Source organism: Jatropha curcas, chromosome 10 (genome assembly GCF_041381405.1).
Source record: "Jatropha curcas cultivar XTBG-Jc1 chromosome 10, XTBG_Jcur_1.0, whole genome shotgun sequence".
Taxonomy (NCBI): Eukaryota; Viridiplantae; Streptophyta; class Magnoliopsida; order Malpighiales; family Euphorbiaceae; genus Jatropha; species Jatropha curcas.
In genome coordinates, this window is record NC_143160.1 from 23,569,351 (window position 1) to 23,591,251 (window position 21,901).

At 34.0% G+C, this 21,901-nt stretch overlaps 1 protein-coding gene across 1 annotated transcript; it reads left to right on the top strand.

Moving 5' to 3' along the window:
• Positions 1–304: 304 nt before the first annotated feature.
• LOC149493289 (uncharacterized) lies at positions 305–6,117 on the top strand. The gene is made up of 5 exons (XM_089715460.1): positions 305–2,065; positions 4,268–4,333; positions 5,481–5,614; positions 5,815–5,830; positions 5,885–6,117. The coding sequence occupies exons 1-5, from the start codon at positions 427–429 to the stop codon at positions 6,115–6,117; spliced, it is 2,088 nt and encodes a 695-aa protein (XP_089571586.1). The 5' UTR covers positions 305–426.
• The last annotated feature ends 15,784 nt before the right edge of the window (positions 6,118–21,901 follow it).

Sequence of the window (21,901 nt, forward strand, 5' to 3'; positions counted from 1 at the left end):
TGCCATATTGATTTGGTTTGGAACTTATCTCTGATGCGAACCTTTTGGTCTTTGTAGGAGTTGAGTGATGTCTCAACATCTGTCTGATGAGGAGGTGGATAGTTATGTCCCTCCTAGTGGTGGTATTCCTGTTGGAGATGCCGCTAGTGGTGCTGTGGGTTCTGATGCGGAGCACGCCTCGAGGGTGGGGCAGGCTGCTGCAGGTCCTGCTGGGCCTAACCAGGATACATTTGTTCAGCAGTTAGTTGCTGCTTTGAGGCAGGCAGCAGGAGCTGTTCCCCAGGCTCTAGTTGCTCCAGCCCCTGTTCTAGTTCGTCCCCCTATTGAAAAACTGAGGAAATATGGAGCTGTTGAGTTTAGGGGTAGAAAGATGTGGCTTCTGCAGCAGAGTATTGGCTCCAGTCTGTGGAGAGGATATTGGAGCAGATGCAGTGCTCACCTATAGACAGTTTGGTTTGTGCCACTTCCTTATTGAGAGAGGAAGCTTACCAGTGGTGGGATACTGTATCACGGATAGTCAGTGCTGAGCAGAGGACTTGGGACTTCTTTCTTTCTGAGTTCAGACAGAAATATATTGGGGAGCTTTACATTGACCAACGTAAAGCTGAGTTTTTAGAATTAAAGCAGGACAGAATGTCTGTGGCTGAATATGAGAGAGAGTTCATCCAGTTGAGCAGGTATGCTACTGAGATGATTCCTACTGAATCGGATAGATGCAAGTGCTTCAAGAAAGGCTTGCATGATGAATATCGCATGCATCTAGTTGCTCATCCTCATACATCATTGTCTTCCCTAGTGAAGGCAGCTTTAGAGCTTGAGGAAGTGAGGAATGAGCAGCAGGCTAGGAGGCAACGGAGTCAGCAGGGTCAACAAAAGAGGTTTCAGGGTATGGTATCTGGACAGACTTCTGGGGCTCAGTCTAGTAGTAAGAGGCATAGAGGTTCACCACAGACTTGGTCTAGACCGATTCAGAGACATGGACAGGGTACTCATGGCAGAGTAGCTCCACAGACCACATCTGTTGCTAGTGGTGGAGGTGCTACATGCATTGATATTCCGACATGTACTCAGTGTGGAAAGAAGCATCCCGGGGTTTGTAGGAGATTTTCTGGGGCATGCTTTCGATGTGGGTCTACAGAGAATTTGCTTCGAGACTGCCCTATGACTTTGGCTAGTTCAGCTCCTCAGGTAGGGAGGTCATCTCCCTTTATTCCGAGAGGTAGAGGCAGAGGCCGTGGTGATACAGGAGGTACTGGGAGTCAAAGGCCAGTTTCAGAGACAATGGAAAAACTTGAGTCCAGAGCACCTGCTAGAGCGTATGTTATCCGGACTAGGGAGGAGCAGGATGCCCCAGACGTTATCATTGGTACATTCTCTCTCTTTGATATTTCTATATATGCTTTGATTGATCCTGGCTCTACTCATTCATATTTATGCATACATGTGGGTAGATTGGGTAATATGCATACTGATATGTTAGAGCATGGTATTGAGGTTACTAATCCCTTGGGTCATAGTGTCATAGTTAATCGGGTGTATAGAGATTGTCCATTGGTAATTTATGGCCATGTGTTTCTGGGAGATCTAATAGAGTTGCCTTTCCGGGAGTTTGATGTGATCTTGGGTATGGATTGGTTATCTAGACATGGAGTTACGATTGATTGTAGACTTAAGAGGATTACACTCCAGACTTCATCTGGTGAGGAGATTGTAGTTGTGGGTGAGAGGTTGGATTACCTCTCTAATGTTATTTCTGCTTCTACTGCTAAAAGACTGATCCAGCATGGTTGTGAGGCCTATTTAGCCTGTGTACTTGCTCCAGAGTCAGAATCTCCTAGTGTCCATGATATACCCACAGTATGTGATTTTCCGGATGTGTTTCCAGAGGAGTTGCCTGGTTTACCTCCTGAGAGAGAGGTTGAGTTTGGTATTGAGGTTATGCCTGGTACTGCACCGATATCCATTGCTCCGTATCGGATGGCCCCTGCTGAGTTGAAAGAGTTAAAGATACAAATTCAAGAGTTGCTTGATAAGGGTTTTATTCGTCCTAGTGTATCTCCGTGGGGTGCTCTAGTATTGTTTGTAAAGAAGAAGGATGGATCACTTAGATTGTGTATTGATTACAGAAAACTTAACAAAGTTACTGTGAAGAATCGGTATCCATTGCCTCTGATAGATGATTTGTTTGATCAGTTGAGAGGAGCTAGTGTATTCTCGAAGATAGATCTGAGATCAAGTTATCATCAGCTAAGGGTGAAGGCATCAGATGTACCTAAGACTGCTTTCAGGACACGCTACAGTCACTATGAGTTCTTGGTAATGCCGTTTGGTTTGACTAACGCTCCTGCAGTGTTCATGGATTTGATGAACCGGCTCTTTCATCCGTACTTAGATCAGTTTGTGGTTGTGTTCATTGATGACATCTTGGTATATTCACGGACTAGAGAGGATCATGATCACCATTTGAGAATTATACTTCAGATATTGAGAGAGAGACAGTTGTATGCTAAGCTGAGTAAGTGTGAATTCTGGTTGTCTGAGATTGCTTTCTTGGGTCACATTATTTCTGTTGAGGGTATTAGAGTTGATCCGAAGAAGATAGAGGTAGTGCTTGAATGGAAGCCACCTAAGAATGTTACAGAGATTCGCAATTTCTTAGGATTGGCTGGTTATTATAGAAGATTTGTCAAGGGATTTTCTCTTATTGCGGCTCCTTTGACTAGACTTCTTCAAAAAGATGTCAGATTCGAGTGGAATGATAAATGTCAGAATAGTTTTGAGAAGCTTAAGATGATGCTTACTGAAGCTCCAGTGTTGACACAGCCAGTTTCGAGTAGACCGTATGATGTGTATAGTGATGCTTCACATAATGGATTGGGTTGTGTGCTTATGCAGGAGGGTAATAATATTCTAAGTTCTAAGTCTCTTAGAACTTCTTAGATTCTGAGCTGGAGCAGTTTGAGAAGAGCTTTCTGGCCATTTAGAAGAAGGGTGCAATGCCTCTCTACTCTTCTGTGCTGATATGTATTATGAAGTCTTCTTGGCTTTAGTTTCAGGCTTCTTTTCCTCTTCATCACTTATTTCTAATTTCTCAGTTTCAGCATCACTAGCATCCTCAACTACTACTTCTTCTTCCTTTTCAGTTGTCTCAGGTTCATTGCTTCCTGGATCCACGAAATCCTTTTTATCTTAAGGCGCTTTAGTTTCAATCTCATCTTCCTTTCCTTGTTCTTTTTCTGGTTCCATATCTGACTCAGCTTCTCTTTCTTTTTCTTTTTCTATTTCTTCCCCTTCTCTTTTTCTTCTACTTGTAATTTCCCTTTTCCTTTTTCCAATTTCCTTTTCTTCTTATCTTCTTCTTTTTCTAAACTTAATTTCTCCTTCTCTGTTCTGTCTTTCTCAGCTTTTTCTTTTTCTAAAATACCTTCTTTTTCTTGAAACATTATGACAATCCTTCTTTTCTAAATCTATTCCTAGAAACTCAAAAATAGGAGTCAACGTCATACCATAGGGTAGCTTTTTGGGATTGTTCTACATCTTATCACAAATAGTATGACACAAATTAAAAGGTTTCTTTTCAACTATGTGCCACATTATGCACAATTCAACCTGATTAACATAAGTGAGAGAGCTGCTCTTAGGATAGATGTGGTGCACAACTAATTTGTACAACCACTTCATATTATCATTAAGATTAGAGCATTCAATCACACCCTATTTCTCTACAGTTCCCTTTCTAGTAATTTTTCTTATAAAATCATCCTTTTTATACTCATCAACCCTAGTGGTTTCCTTAATTTTAGTTACCCTAGACCCACTGTTTGGAATTTTATAAATTTCATTCAAGTTTATGTAGGAGAACACTCTGGTTTATCCATCAACTTTCATAGAGAACACTTCTGGACTAGTAGCTTTAAGAGAGCCATAAAATTCCTTTACCACACTCTCATAGCAAGGTTTATTCATAGATAAGAACTCTATCAACCCTTGAAACTCAAATAACTCCCTAAAATTGAACTCTGGTTTCCCAAAAAACTTCAAATCAATTAAGTAAGAGTGCATAAGAGGATTTGGGGATAGGATAGTTTTACTTTTGCCATGAGAAGTCAAAATCTTTTCTTTCGCTTTTTCTTTCCCTTTCGATTTCTCTGTTTTGCTTTTCAATCTTGCCTTACCTGAACTTGATTCCATTATCGATTCTTCAGTCTCGATTCTTGCTTTTCATACTTCTTAGTTAACCTCTTAAGAAGTTGTAACTCTTTTTCAGTCAAAGAATCAGAGGAGGAAGAGGTAGAACTGGATTTGGCCATATTTAGGGTTTTGGAACAGACAGGTGTTTAGGGTTTCGCTATGAGAAAGAGATGGAGAAGAGAAAATAATTAATTTAGAGAAGTTATGATTTTAGGAAAGAGAGAAACAAATTAAAAGAGAAGTTATGATAGAGGTGTGGGAGAGAGAAGAAAACTAAAAGCATAAACAAGTTTTAAAGGAAAACTGAACTAACTTTAAAAACAATGTAAATAAAAAAATAACACACAATATAAAAAAATGCCGTAAAAAAATGATATAGAATAAAACAAAATAAAATAAAGAAACAAAATATGATAGAATAAAATAAATAAATAAAAGAAAACTGACTATTTTGATTTGTCTAAAAATAGAATGGTGACATTAGAAATCCACATCAGAACCTTACATGGGTCTAAGATATCAAAGAATTGTATGCTAAAGATTATGATTTTGCTAATGTGTATGAAGCATGTGAAAAGGTGGCATTTCATAAATTTTTATAGGCAAGATGGCTTTTTGTTTAAAGAGAATTAACTGTGTGTGCCTAATTGCTCATTGAGGGAGTTGCTTATGCATGAATCTCATTGTGGGGATTAATGAGACATTTTGGTATGCATAAGACTTTAAATATATTGCATGAGCATTTCTTTTGGCCATATATGTGTAGGGATGTGGAAAGAGTTTATTCTAAATGAATTGCATGTAAATAGGCTAAGTCTAAAGTCATGCCACATGGATTGTATACACCCTTACCTATAACTAGTGAACCTTGGATAGATATTTCTATGGATTATACTGGGTTTAACTAGGTCAAAAACAAGTGTGGATTTAATATTTATGGTAGTGGATGGATTTTCTAAGATGGCACATTTCATACATTGCCATAAAACTCATGATGCCACAAATATAATTGATTTGTTCTTTAGGGATGTAGTACGTTTGCATGGGATTCCTAGAACAATTATGAGCGATAGGGATATTAAATTCCTTAGCTACTTTTGAAAAGTCTTGTGGAGAAAGTTGGGTACTAAACTTTTATTTTCCACGACTTGTCATCCGACAAACTGAAGTAGTTAATAGAACTTTAACTGCCTTATTGCATGTTGTCATTCAAAAGAATTTAAAATCATGTGAAGAGTGCATTCCATTAGTTGAATTTGTGTATAATAAAAATGTGCATTCTTCTACAGGTTTATCTCCTTTTGAAGTTGTTTATGGTTTTAATCCTCTAACTCCATTGGATCTATTACCTTTGCCTTTGAATAAGATTACTAATCTAGATGGACAGAAAAAGGCCAAAAGGGTAATAGGGATGCATGAACAGGTACGACAGTAGATAGAGAAGAAAAATAAACAATATGCAACACAGGCCAATAAGGGCGCCAACTTGTCACATTCGAGCCAGGAGATTGGGTGTGGGTGCATATGAGGAAAGAAAGATTTCCTAATAAGAGGAAATCAAAGCTACAACTAAGGGGAGATGGTCCATTTGAAGTTGTGGAAAAGATCAATGACAATGCTTAGAAGTTGGATCTTCCAGGTGAGTATGTGAACGCAACATTTAATGTTTTTTATCTTTCTCCTTTTGATATAGGTGAAAGTTCGAGGAAGAATCCTTTTGAAGAGAGGGAGAATGATACAAACACACAAAACCTAATTGCACAAGAAGATATCTTACTCCTAAATGGACCTATTACAAGGGCAAGAACTAAGAAAGTCAAAGAAGCATTTGATGGATTGATCAATAAGATATTTGGGCCTAATGATAAAGTGCCAAATAAAGAGATTGGCTTACAAGAAGATCTAAGGCTGGTTCACATGATCTAAATATGTGGACCTTATGCCTTATAATTAGCTTATGTTTAAATTAGTATATGTGATGCCCGACTCCAATCACTAGAAAAATTGTTCGCTTTAGATTAAGTCGAATCTATCCCATACTGGATTGGCGGGATCCGCACGGTTTTGTCCAGCAGGTGAAGCGGGGAACTTCCCAGGTGGTCATCCATCTTAGGATTTCCATTAAGCGAGCACACCTAACCCTGGAGTTCTTCCAACTCTCTAAGCCATTCCACCCAAAGGCGCCCCTATTGATTAGTTTTTTCCTTTTCGATATATGATCCGATTCATTCCTGTGTCCCACAGTCGGGATATCAAAGGCCCACTAGCTTCAGCATGGTTCGTCCTCAAACCATATATCTATTGGAGGGGATCCGGCCCTGATACCAATTATTATGCCCGACTTTAATCACTAGAGGAATTGTCTACTTTGGATCAAGTCGAATCTATCACATACTGGATTGGCGGGATTCGTACAGTTTTGTCTAGCAGGTGAAGCGGGGAACTTCCCATGTGGTCACCTATCTTAGGATTTCTGTTAAGTGAGCATGCATAACCCTGGAGTTCTTCCAACTCTCCAAGCCATTCCACCAAAAGGTGCCCATGTTGATTAGTTTTCCCCTTTTTGATATATGATCCGATTCATTCATGTTTCCCACAGTTGGGATATCACAAGTATAATTGAGCCAATTTCAATTGGGCTATATGTTTTAATTAGTTTTAAGGTTTCCTACATATAAATAATTAGCTATCAAGCATTGTAGGGGAATTTTTTTAGTTTATGCATGTGGGTCCTGAATATTTATGGCACAACTCAAGAGGGGGGTGAATTGGGTTTTCTAACAATAAAAAATTTAACTTTAAAAATAAACTCAGAATTCTATAGTAGCGGAAAAAGTAATGCACTTATGAAAATAAGTTATTGATTAGAACTTTCTTCACAATGCCATTATGCAGAGAACAGAAAGACTTTGCAAAGTACAATTATTGATTAAAACTGCTTCACAATTTCTTATGCAATATCAAAACTACTTTATGACAAAAAGCTATTATGTTTAGAACTTTCTCATAAAGTTTAGATAAATATGACAGACTATGGGAGAGACAGTTATTGAAATCTGAACTGCTTCACAAAGCTTCAATCAAGATTAGAAAACTGATTAGAAACCCAAATAGTGAAATATACTGAAAATAGAAGAACATTTTAGAACTTGGTACATTCACTTAGTAGAATTCTAGTGTTCTAATGTTCAGAAAAGATAAAGCTTATTTCAGTTTTAGAACATCAAAACCATTAACAACTTTAACATTTCTAAAATATGAACAGTAGTGAGAGTAATATAGTATCAAGCAGAACTTTAGAAAATAAAAAGATCAACACAGTGATTTATAGTGGTTCGGCACTAACTCGCCTACATCCACTCCCTAAAAATCATCTTGAGATCCTCAATTATGTTATCTCTTTTCAAGGGTAAGAGACAAACCAACAATACAAGGCAATAGATCGACTCCTGGATCTATCCTTTGTCCCACTAGATTTTCCAAAGGTTCTAGTTAACCTTAACCCTTTCTGTTTTTGGAAGAGTACAGAAACTTAGCTCAAGACATTAGAATCTCTCTCACGGAGAAGGTCACTCGATAACCTATTTCATAATAGCTTCTCACCTAAGCTATTACACAAAAGTTTGTCAAATAAAAACCTGTCTACTAAAGATTACAAAATCTAAATAGATAGACAGAAATGCAAATATAAGCATAGGAAAAACAGTTTTTAAGATTAGAAAATCGTTTTAGAAATCAGAACTGTTTTTCAAAAGAAGTTGTTATAAAATTTCTTTTCTCTTTTAAAGATAAAGCGTAAAGCATTAAGACGAAAAGAAATAAGGGGGTAGAGAGTAAGTTTTGAGAGATAAAAGATATGATCAATGGATGAATACTCCTAAAACGAAAACTCTTTTCTCCACGTCTTTTAGAGACGAAATGCCCATTTTATAGAGAGGGATGAGAATCCCGTATTTAGAAAGCGAAATCCCCTTTTCAAATCAAAATATTGACTTTCCATATTTAGAAGATATGGAAATCTTTGTTACCAAATCTTTTGAGTCAACATTCTATCTTTTTGGTAAGCGAATAAGAGAAAATCTAATTTTCCTTTAAAAATAAAGATTTTCGAAAATAAATATTTAAAAATCTTTTTCGAAAGATTTATTAACCAAAAACGATTTAAGGTAGAACCTTCCTTCGTTTTGGTAAGAAAATAAAATCAAAATTTTGGATCTCTTTAAAAGTTTGTTTCTGAAAATGAAGTACATAAGAATTTTATTCGATTTATTCTTATTACCAAAATCGTTTGAGACAAAGTCTCTTTAATTTAGGTAATTGAATATTTCGAACCTTAAAAAAATTTCCAAAAAATAAAAACAAGCTTTTTCTAAGATTTATTATTACCGAAAATGTTTGAAACAAGATCTCCTCCATTTTAGGTAAGATAATCAAGAAACGAAAGAAAAAGTTTTAATTAATTTAAAGAAATATTTTCAAAAAATCCTTTTGATAAGGTAAGAGAAAATTGATTTTGTGCTTATAATTGGATGTTCTCTCTATCCTACAAAGAGTCCTATAAAAAATCTAACCACTGGGGTCTTCAAACGTCTTCATAACCCTTGAAATTGTAGGACTTGCCTTGTTCATATCTTTCCATATATATAATCTGCATACAATATTATTAGCACAAATAACATAATTTAAATTTATTTGTTTTGTTTTAATCATCAAAATCTCGAGATAAATATTTGACCATTGAGCCAACAATGCATTTATTTCAAGAGAGGCAAATTCTCTTTTGTTCTTCATTGAACTTGTTTTCGAATTTATCAAAGATAATTAATCTTTGTGGCATTCATCCTTTGACCTTGATATCTTTGGTTCATACTTCTAGTTGAGTTTTGAGTCAAGATCCGCACTTCCATCCAACAAGAAATTCCTAATTTGGGAATTAGGGTTCCTAATTTGGGATTTAAGGTTTATATATCAAATCTGATTTGGGATGTCAAGACACTATTCTAGGGGTTTCGCATCATGAATAGTAATGCATAAATATTTGAATGGTAAATAGAAGGATATGTGTTTTGAAATACTGGACTAGCAGCTTATTTATTTAAATATACGCATTAATAAAACTCTAAAAGAACTAAGTAGTCCATTAAATCTTATATCAAATCTAGAGCATAACTCCAAGCTTGCATCCTTCAATTTAAATTTTCTTATACATTCTGCATCAATTTGCTACAAGATCATTGATGATATTATATATTATTGAATCTGGATCAGCCTGTTACCAAAAAATATTCTCCTTCATGCAAATGTTGCCTCAATTAAAATTTCAAATTAAAAAAAATAGCATCCCAACATTCTAAATCAGTTAAAAAGTCAATTTCACAAATGGAATTCACATATCTTCTTCTTGAATAAATTGGGAGCTTGTAGACATAAAGTCTTAAAAGTAGCCAACATTGTGTTAAAGGGTTGAAAGCTGAAACCTTTGATGCAGGATAAAACTGATACGTCTCGTTAGGATGGAAAACATTGCATTTTGGGGGGTTTTAGCTGGTTTAAAAGCATATTTAGTTTCTAGGTAAAATTTTATAATGCAAAATATATTTAACAGTGGTTGGTGATAGTAGAAATAGGTGTTGAAAATCAAATTAGGTTTGTGGTAACAATAATGGAATGTAGAAGCACAAGGATATCAAAACTTAAGCAATCTAAATGCAATGATACATAGGAAAGAAGTCAATTATATCCGCACAGCAAACTCAGTGGATTCGATAACTAATCCATTATTCTCATTGAACCATAGAAACAAATTATATACTGCGCATATTGACACTTAGCACTATTAATCTCTATGTTGATAGAACTTAGGTAACATAAATTTTCTATTTTTTTCCTTATATATGGAGGATCATATCCAAGTAGCTGTGTCTATTATAGCTGTCTACTAAATATCTGGAAGGGTCATGATTAAGTAAATTGAAGACTACGGTACAAAAGAGCCTACCCCAACGGCAATATGACCCACATTTAGTATTTCATGAACCTCAATACAAAAACTAGGCACAAGATCCAGCAGACTAATACTAGCTTGTGCATATAAGAAAGATTAATTATTGATCTACTTGTAACTTTTAGACTAACAAAAATGAAAATCATGTGAAACAGCAAGAAGTGAATTAACCAAAAGCCAACAAGAAAAACTTAATGTTGACTGAAAATAAAGAATTGGTGTAAATCCCACTAGTTCCCATGTCACAACCATAAGAAACCAATATAAATTTTTTTTTTTTTTTTTTTTTTTTTTTGTGATATTTTTATCGATTCTAAGTGGTTCAAAAGAAGATAAATAATCAATAATTCAGTTTATAAATAATTATATCTTTGATGCCATATATTTTTAGTCTGCATGCTTATTGGGTATTTGCAAGATACTGAAAACCCCATGGATCATTTATTCAGCATCATCATATTCCATGTATATGGTTTGAAGAACACTTATTCACTGCACCAAAATTAGTAGAAACCCCAAGATTATTTTTTTTGAATAGTGCACTAAGATAACATAAATGAGAAAGAGTAAACTTTTGTCGTTGAGCCAAGCATCACCAACAAATAAACCACCATAACTAGATGTAAGAAAACAATACCCATTACCTGAGCCAAAGCAGTCGTCCTAGGATGGACATGACCGTTGGCGGCGAGCGTTCAGAGACAATCCGGCAAGGCAGGGCGAGACAGATAGGCAGAGAGAGTTAAGACTGAGGTTTAAAAGCTAAGAGCAAGAGAGCCAATGAGCCACTGAAATGAGAATTACAAGCTGGTGCTGTACTGCGTTTTACCAGTATCCCAAAATGGCATAGTTTAATTCAACTCTCGGGTTAGAATCCAGATCTGGCTTGAACCGAATCCAATTTACAAGCTAATTTTACCCTATTCGAATTCCAAGACAAGCTATTTATAGGGAAATCAGTATAGGTTGGGACGAAGCCAGGATCTATAATAAGGGGGCAAATTTTTTATATTTGTCTATAGAAAATAAAATGACTTGTTGTGTAAAATAAAATTGCAATAAATTAGTTAATTATTATGTTACATTAATAAAAATTACAAAATAAAATAAAATTATCATCGTTCTTTAGGAGTTTTCATGATTTGATAATGGTGCATAACTATAATGGTGCTAATAAATATTATTTTATTAATTGTTATAGTTAATTATATTATTATTTTTGATAAATTATTATAAATTATAAAACTGTTAGGAAGAACAATCTAAACCCTACTTGATTTAATCCAACAATGTTAAATATAAACAATTATTATAGTAAAAAAAATTATGACATTGTTTGCAATAACATAACAATATTGTAAATCTACAACATTATAAGCAAAAAAAAAAAAAAAAAAAAGTATTATTCTCATTATTACTAATAATGCTCTAAAATGAGTGATTCACTGTTTCAACAATAGGCAAAAGTACAGTAACACCATAAAGCTTAATGTACCCAAATGCCAAGCATCTTTCCCATGGGACTTATAAATTCCTATCTATCCTTTTTCCTTGTAAAGATGAAACTTCTAGTTGAATATGGGATGTATAGGATAAATTGCTAGTTTCATTCTCAATGTTTTTAATATTAATAATGGAATCTCTCATTATTAAAGAGCTATATTTCCTGAAATTTTGAATGTTCTACATCCACTATTTGACAAATACCTAAAAAAATTGCCAAGATGCTCATGTCAATAATATGAACATCTACCATCAAAAAGCTTATCACCTCTTTCCTTCCTTTTTTTGGAGTTTCTACCTCTATTGTTATGTCTTTCAGAATTCAATCTAACACGAAACATTGTGATGAAGCATCAGGTCCATTTACAATATCAGTCACAAAGGATTGTTGAACTTGTTCAAAGAATAACACATTTCAAATTAGGAAAAAATATATAGGAAAATGAGGAGAATATAGGGAGAGGAGGGAAAAAAGCTATAGAAATTGACATCTAGTCAAACTAACAAAGAGCATTTCAAAAAATGATTATCTTGAAAAAAAAAAGCGCATCAGAAAATGTTTATCTTACAACAAATGTAAACATAACTCATCAAAAAATTGATTCTCTTGCAAAAAGTTTCAAAAATAACTCATCAAAAATTGATTATATACAAAAGAAGAATTATTTAAATTAGTAAGGCTGAAGTTGTTTCTACTGATTGTAAATCAAATAAAAGGATGTCCAAACCTACAAATCAAATACAGATTTAGGTATAAAAAGGTTTACATCAATCATTAAAATTTGAGAGGACAATATTGTTCTCAGCTCTTGCACACACAAACAATAGTATTAGATAAAACTTGAACTTTTGCTTAGTTTTCCAAATAATATGCAAATCCAATTTTCTTCTTTTCTTAAAAGAATAAAATTCTTTCTAGTTCAACTATGAAATTTTTTTTCCCATCCTCAGTGTCCTGGTTCTTAAAATCATTTCTAAAACTAAGAAAAATCGATAATAAAAACTTTATCCCCAAAATAAATATGTTACTTATTACAGCAAGAATCAGTGTAATAAGTAACAATAACGCACATGCACAAATCAAATACATAGATAAATAATATAAAGGAGTACCAGTGCCATCAAGGCAATAGCAAATGAACTGAAGTAAAGAATGAACAAATATATAAAAAATGAACTTTTATTTATATATATTACAAGTTTCAGATGCAGAAAATTGCAAAATTTTCAATTTATATTGCAGACTGAAGTCAACAGGCAGAAATTTTCATTAAGCATATACCAAGATTACACATTTTGTTATTATCAGGCAGAACTGATAATGCTCACTTGTAGGCATCCTCTGCTTCAATATAGTTATTTTCCTGCATTATTGCACATCATAAGTTCCACTTAAACAACAATTAGTCAAATTTAAGTACAAAACTAAATGTTTGGTATATTTTTTTATATTTGGTAATTTAATCTCCCACTTCTCTATAATACAATTTTGGAAAAAAAAATCAGAGAACAAATTTAATTACAATTTTTGCATATTGTGCAGTGAAACCACTTAATGTCAATTGCAATTGATGTGCTGTACCAAGTCTAGGTATCACCTTATTTCAATTGGATGCAAATAATATTGACTACCCTTAATGTTGAAAAGAAGACTACTATCTAAATCCTGCTGGCCAACCGTGCCTTAAAGCCCATGAACATAGCCGGCAGGTGCTGCCTTTACAATATGCTATTCAAATAAAGAAAAATATTTGATGCATGGAGTCGATCAATCTTTAAAACATGTCAAAAGGTTCTATAATCTATTCTTATGTCTCCTCATCATTAAAAGTTTAGTTGCCCATAAAATGACAAAAAACAGCAATGCATAACAAACTGTAATATTACTACAACTCTTTAAAATAAAATATATAAATCCAGCAAATTGACTGAAAATGCAACAAAAAAAAAATACAAAATAAAGATTTCCATAGCATCTATTCTAAGGAGTTGGGTGCAAAACCTAGGCATATATAAGAAAAATCCCATACTATAAAAAGATGCAAGAATTTATAATATCATTAATTGTTGACAAATTAAATATGTAAAAACACAAGCCATTTGGGCAGTCAAAATCAACAAAAAAAAAAATCATTGAATGCAGATGAATCATACTGTTCCACAAAAATTGGAAATTCAGTTAAAAAAGCCAAACGTGAATATTCACCTCATCAATTGCAGTTGGCCAGATACATTAAATGGTTTCTGTAATCAAGAGCATAATAAATAGTGATCATATGAGCCACACCAGTAGGTGTTTTAGACAAGATTACAATTTCAAACACTAATCAGTAGTAACACAAAAATGCATAGATATATGGAAAACAAAAGAACGAAAAGGCAAATGATGAAACCAAAATAAACTCTTCTAATATTTTCATTATGCTCGCCAAGAAACTTTAAAGTTTCTAAAAAATTTTCACAATTTAAAGAATCATAGGATTCATCACATCCACGAAAAACTAAACCTTATTTTAAAAGAAACCGAATACAATCAATATAGGCATTTAAACGAACTCGATAATTACTTCAAGCTTGACTTGTTTGCTTATTCACAATCGTTTAAAGGTGTTGTTTCTACTTATCAAAACTTGACAATTATTCCAAACTTTATTATTGTAGAATATAAGTTGAGACAGAAGAGAGTTTGAAAGAGAGAGAATACTTTTCTCATTGACAGTGTATCAATATATATACAGCGGAAGCTAAAACTAATTACCTACAAAATCTCTAGCTGTTACAACTAATTCTAATTATACAATTCAAAATACAAACAATGGATACTATGAATTCAAAATACAAAGTGTACAACTGGAAGAAGAATGATCTAAAATATCTTTGCCAACATTCCCCCTCAAGATGGAGGTCAAGAAGAAACTCCAATCTTGTCTCGAAAAATCTGAAATTTTGAACCCGTTAGAGACTTGGTTAAAGCATCATCAAGTTGGTCGTGACTTGAAACATGAGAAACCTGAAGATAACCATTTTGGACAAGGTCTCTCACAAAATGGTAATCAATGGCAAGGTGTTTCATCCAAGAATGAAATACAGGATTTGCACTTAATTGAGTTGCCCCAACATTATCACAGTAAATGACAGGATAGGTGGGCAAGGTGACGTGAAGTTCACGAAGTAAATTACAAACCCAAATTATTTTAGCTGCTGTTGACGCAACTGCCCTGTATTCCGCCTCGGTAGAAGAACGAGCTGCTGTTCGTTGCTTTTTAGAGCACCATGAAATTGGATTATTGCCCAAAAATAGAACATAAGTTGTTGTAGAGGACCAATCATCTTTATTGCCACCCCAATTGGCATCTGAAAAAGCATGTAATAATGACAGAGGTGATTGATTATGAAATTGAAGACCATGATCAATTGTACCTTTCAAAAAACGAAGCAACCATTTGACCATGGACTAGTGTTCAGATGTTGGTGACTGCATATATTGAGATAATCTATTTACCGCAAACGCCAACTCTGGTCTTGTGATTAACAATTACTGCGGACTCCCTACCACCATACGATACTCTGTAGGATCTTCCAATGTGGTGCCTAAATATTTAGTGATTGTGAAGGGTGAAGGTAAAGGTGTTTTGACTGGTTTGGAATCAAGCGTATTGGTGTGTGTGAGAAGATCCTGAATGTATCGTTTTTGAGATAACAACACCCCTTGCTATTTTGTAACTACTTCAACACCAAGAAAATATGAAAGGAAACCCAAATCTTTGAGAGAAAACTTTGCAGAAAGAGTCTTAACAAACTGATCAACAAATGTGGGATGAGAACCTGTGAGGATAATATCATCTACATAAACTAATAAATATAGGATGATATCACCCTAATGAAAAATGAAGAGAGAGCTGTCAGCAGGTGAATTGTGAAACCCATAATGAAGCAAGTATGTGCGCAGTTCATGATACCAGGCTCTTGGTGCTTGTTTTAAACCGTATATCGCCTTCTTGAGTTTGCAAACATGACGAGGAAAATCTTTATCAATGAAGCCAGCTGGTTGAGACATATAGACATCCTCTGTTAAAGTGCCCTACAAAAAAAGCATTGTTAACGTCCAATTGATGAAGAGTCCATTTGTTGCTTAACGCCAGACTAAGAATAATCCGAACTGTAGTTGGCATAATCACAGGACTGAAAGTATCATGGTAGTCGATGCCAGGACGTTGATTGAAGCCTTGTGCCACCAACCGTGCCTTGAACCTGGCAATAGAACCATTAGAATTTCTTTTGATTTTGAAAATCCACTTACAACCAATAATATTTTGACTAGAAGCAGTAGGAACGAGATCCCATATGCCATTACTGACAAGAGCATCAAATTCTGCACTCATGGCCTTACGCCATTTGGGATCAGAGAGGGCCTGTTTCACCGAATTTGGTTCTAGATCAATGGTGGTTTTGGTCAACTAAGCTGTGAGATTGAGTTTGGTTATGGGTTTCTTAATGTTGTTTTTGGATCTAATAGTCATGGTATGAAGGGGAGGAGGTGGTGGATTGGTTTGGACAGTGTTGGGTATTAAAAAGGTGTTGGTGGTGGTGGTTGTATTGGAAGGGGGTGGATTCGGTGAAGAAATCATATGCACGTCTGCTGTGTTGTTGTGTTCCAAGGATGGAATGGGGATAACTGTAGTGACGGAAGGAATTTTAATAACTGGTGGAGTCCAATTAGCGGAAGAGATGGATGGAGATTCTAATTGCTTTGAATGAGATATGGAAAAGGGATACACGGACTTAACAAACTGAACATGTTTGGACACTATTATGTTGGACGTTGGAATATGGTAACACAAGTAAGCACTTTGAGTGAGAGAATATCCAAGGAAGACACAGGATTTGGACCGAGGTTCTAGTTTATGAGAGGCATATGGCCGAGTCCAAGGATAGCATAGACACTCAAAAATCCTAAGTTTAGTGTAATTGGGTTTGCAGCCAAAGAGTGTTTCAAAAGGTGACACAAGCCTCAAGGTTTTTATGGGCATCCTGTTTATTAAATAAACTACAGTACTGAAAGCATATGACCAGAATTGTAGGGGAATGGAGGCTTGATGTAAGAGGGTTAGACCAGTTTCTACAATGTGTCTATGCCTTCTTTCGGAGAAACCATTATGTTGAGGTGTATGTGGTGGTGTGGTTAGGTGAGAAATCCCATTGTTGGCCAAAAAAGATTTTAAGGCAGTGAACTCTCCTCCATTATCAGAGTAAAATGTTTTAATTTTGTGCTCAGAGTGATTTTCAACAATTGACTTGAATCGAATAAAGACATCTTTAACTTCAGATTTTGCTTTTAATGGGTAAAACCAAATATATTTTGTGTGATGGTCTATAAACACAACATAGTACATGAAATTATCAATTGATAAAGCAGGTGATGTCCAAACATCAGAAAAAATAATTTCAAGCGGTTTAGTTGTAGACAGAGACGATTGAGAAAAAAGAAGTTGATGAGCTTTATTGCAAGAACAAGCGTTATAAGAAAAATTATTTGAAACGTTAGATTCTAAATTATTGGTTTGAACAATATGTTGAAGAATCGACAACGCAAGGTGACCTAGACGTTGATGCCAAGAAGATGATAAGGCTTTGACAGTTGAAAAAGCTAAAATAGGTGGGGTGGTTGGTTGATTTGAAAGAGACCATTCATAAACTCCATCCTTCATAGCTCCCTGGTGTAAAATTGTTTTTGTGCATAGATCCTTCACCTGAAAATGTTTAGGGAAAAGTTCAACAAAAACATCATTAGTTGTGCAAAATTGTGAAATGGAGATTAAGTTTTTCTTTATGGAAGGGACACGAATATTATCTAATTTGAAAGTTGAGTTTGAGGTGGGTAAAGAAACAGAACCAGTGTGGCTTATAGGTAAACCTGTGCCATCTCCAATTATGACCTCATCTGATCCTTGATAAGGTGAGTGTAAAGCAATATTGCTCAGGTCAGCAATAGTATGGTGACTCACTGCACTGTCTAATAGCCAACTTTGATTATGGTTGGTTGTAACTACTACATTTGCTTGAGGCTTCCACGAATGTCCTTGTTTATTTTGTGATGTAGGAAGAGAGTTAACTTGGTTTGGAATCAATCGGAAAGAGAGACAACATTTTGCAGTGTGACCTTGAATGCCACACAATTGACAGTAGCCAAGATAGGGTTTAGGGGTTCTATTGTTTTGATTGGAGTAGGATCGGTTGTTGAGATAGTTATTGGTGTTGTTGGTGGATCGGTAATTGGGTTGATTGCGATTGTTGGTGATTGTTTTGGTGGCTACGTTGGCTGTTGTGGGGAAGTAAGATGATTCAGTATTGGCATTGGTAATTTCAAAGGTGAGAAGTTTTTCATGAAGTTCTTCAAAAGTGATGGATGATTCTCGAGCTTGAATGGCTCGAGCAAGTTCTTTGTAAGCATCACCTAAACTTGCAAAAACAATGTCAGTAGCATCTTCAATATCCATTGGAGAACCCAATGTGGCAAGCTCATTTACTCGAGCTTTAATGGCATGTAAGAAATCTGTTATTGTCATGGAGCCTTTGGTCAAGGATTTTATTTGTGTCTTGATGTGTTTGATCCGTCCTTTGGATGGTTTGGCATAGGTGGTGGCTAATATATCCCAAGCTTCTTTGGCGATAGCCGAAATGGCTATGAAAGGTATAATGTTGGGAGAGAGGGAGCCAACTATGGAATTGAGAATTAGTTAATCTTGTCTAATCCAAGATTAGTGAGATCGGTTGGGAGTGATATCATCATTAGTTGTTGTTGTTGATGGAGGGTAAGGTTTGGATCCATTGGTATAACCAAGAAGATCATATCCAGTAAGAAGGGTTTGAAATTGAAGTTTCCATGAAGGATAGTTGCTGCTTGTTAATTTGATTGGTGTTTGTATGGCAGTGTTAATGATGATGAACTTGGTTGAGGGGTCAGTAGAATTTTGCACGCCAGTATTGTTGCTGCTGTTAGCCATTGTGAGCGGAAAGGAGAAAAGAGAAGAAAAAAAAAAATGGATCAGTAGCTATTGTGCTCTGATACCATGTAGAATATAAGTTGAGACAGAAGGGAGTTTGAAAGGGAGAGAATACTTTTCTCATTGACAGTGTATCAATATATATACAGCGGAAACTAAAACTAATTACCTACAAAATCTCTAGCTGTTACAACTAAATCTAATTATACAATTCAAAATACAAACAATGGATACTATGAATTCAAAATACAAAGTGTACAGCTGGAAGAAGAATGATCTAAAATATCTTTGCCAACAATTATGAGCACTATTAGGTCCACCAACATGTACTTACTTCCTTCAATTAGTAAACCCTTCCAAAATGAAAGCATCAATACCACCCAACACAAGCAATATGTCGCTTCTTTTGTAATACTATATTTCAACCAAGTAGGATATTCATCAAACCAAGATGGATTAAATCGCCTCATGACGCTATCTTGTAAAGTTTGTTTGAAATCATGAAAATGAGAATGACAAGGATCTTTTATAAATATGCTCTTTTAATTTTATCTCGAGTATTAGGATGATAATCCTTGATTGAATTTTTAATCTTGGATCTACTAGAAGATTATCACTGACAAACTCAAAGCAACTCCTTTTTGAACTTTAACATTCTCTATTATGATCGTTTTGTTCATGAGTAGGTGGTTGTGTTGATTCAAGCTCAGAGACAAATTTTCGCTTGAAATATCTTTCCATGACTTTCTAATAATCAAATAGCATTTCTACATTGAATAAGAAATATAATAAATGATTAGAAGCTTATTTTATAATTATATAAGATTTATTTTAATGAAAAGAATTAATCAAACAACCAATTAAATCTAATGAGATTTATATGAACATGAGATGAATTATTAAAAAGTCTAATGAGATTTGTTAAACAATTATTAATCAATTAATTAATAGCCAAGTAAAAACTTTATATGAATTTTGTTTTTTAGTTTTTCCACACGGAAGAGAAAAAAAATTCAAATTATATTCAAAGAAGGGAAGCTGGAAACAACAAATGCTAAGAGACTAATGGAATGGTTTGATAATTGGCACTTGTGTAAATGCATATTGCTATTTGTGTCCAACTCTTACTCTTAGCTTTACCACTTGGCATAATACTATTAATACTTGTCTTTCATTTACCTTTCTTCTTGTTCTATATTTTTCACCAGATCAAGTCAATCTATTAACAATTTTTTATAATAATCAAACTTAATTTTTATCATTGCGTTAAGCGGAGGATAAGAACTTGTTGATTGAGTAATGTATGTCTAATATTTATAATCATCATCAATATCCTCTTCAATATTCTCTGCAAGCTTTTTTCCTATACAATCCAAGTTTCCAACAATCTCTGCAAGTTTCAACTGTGGCTGTGATTGTGGATTACAAATTTGGAAAGTTAAAAGTGTCGGCTAGGTAGGTTATTCGCAAAAGAGAGATTTCTTTGGCTTGTTAGATATGCATGAGTGAAAGATATATTTTACTGATTTTTTTAATAATTAATGTAATTTTTTTTAGAAAAAAAGGTGGGGGGCAGGGGTACTTCCCTCCTCCAATATGGAGCTTTGTCCTTGAGTACGGGCGGACTGGGTTGATTTTGCAAGTCGGGTCAAGATGGTAGCAAAAATTCTAAAGTCTTTTGTTTTATGATCGATAATATTAATAAATAATTTAACATTTACACCTACTGTTATATATGGAGCTAATGTGATTTTAATGCGGTTATATTGATGTTTTCATCAGACATTATTATAATAATATAGTCAAATTTTCTTTTGCAATTTTAAACAAGTTATTATTAAATTAAATAATAATTAATTGTTTATATTCCTTTGGGCGTGTGGTTAAACTTTTGTGATGGGGGAATATATTTAGAGCTTGTACTTTTAATTTTAATTATTTTATGAACAACATATTTTATAGTTTATTGTTTAAAAAAAATTAATTATTTGAGCCCACTAAAGAGAAGATATCTATTTTTTGCTTATATGAAGAAAAATCATTAGCTAAATATGACAATTTATCGTACTTAATTTTTCTCTAAAAAGAATTCAGTCATTATTACTGCAAATTAAATTGGTCCTCTGATACTTGATTTTGATTATTCTATTATTAGGAGAACTTGTTTATTTATTTGGAGCCATTCATATAATTATATTATTTAATAAACCCGAGTATATATCAAGTATCAAAACAAAAGAAAAAGGACAAATAAATTTGATTACTACATATTCTTTTTACTTATAAAAATCTCTATATTTAATAGTGATGGCTACAATGGAGTTTATAATATTTATGAAATCTCTTTCTTGGTTTTAGCTATCTTACTGCTTGTTGATCCTTGTCTGCTAATAAATTTTCCTCAAATGCCTATATGTTTTGCTTTTTGATTTCAGTAAAAAATCATTAATTCCATAATAGAAGCTGGTTCTAAATTCTTAAAAAAATAATGAAAGCACCTAAAGTTTTTTGGTAAATCATGAATGTTTTTATCGAAATTTACAAAGTCACCTTGACTAATTAAAATTTGCAGTTTCTTTTTTGTTATGTTTTTCTTTGGGTGAGGAGCAATAAGTCAACAATGATGGCAAGTAAAATATATAAATTTAGATTGCATTAATGATAAGTTAACTATTTTTATTTATTTTCTCCACATTTGATAAAACAAAGCGATTTTATCAATTAGATTGTTGCCATGGTAAAAGCGCAGGTAGCACAACCCAAGAAAAAACCATTACTCTGAGTCAAATGGAGGTCACCGAGGCTAAGTAGCTTAATACTTGAACGAACTTAAACAGTCCATATAAGTTTAAGTGGCTCAATACTTAAATGGAATTAGGTAGTTGATAGTATTATTTTTAATATAGTTTTTACTAGGATTTTTAGTATTTTTAATTACTTTAATTAGTTTTTATTTAGTTTTATTTATGTTTTTGTTCAAAACTTCCTTGAATCATATTTCACTTGATCTTGAGGAATTTTTTTGGATTTTTTATAGAAAACCAGCAAAAAATGCAGAAAAGCTTCCTTGAATCAAATTAACCATTACTTAATTTTTATCTAAAAATAATTTTGGTCATTATTACTGCAAATTAAATTGATCTTCTCATACTTGATTTTGATTATTCTATTATTAGGAGAACTTGTTTATTTATTTGGA

Coding starts and splice junctions, on each gene's coding strand:
- LOC149493289 (XM_089715460.1), top strand. CDS start 427: ATGCAGTGCTCACCTATAGACAGTTTGGTTTGTGCCACTTCCTTATTG. Junction 2,066..4,267: donor TCCTAGTGTATCTCCGTGGG/GTGCTCTAGTAT, acceptor ACTCTTTTTCAG/TCAAAGAATCAGAGGAGGAA. Junction 4,334..5,480: donor TAGGGTTTTGGAACAGACAG/GTGTTTAGGGTT, acceptor ATTCTTCTACAG/GTTTATCTCCTTTTGAAGTT.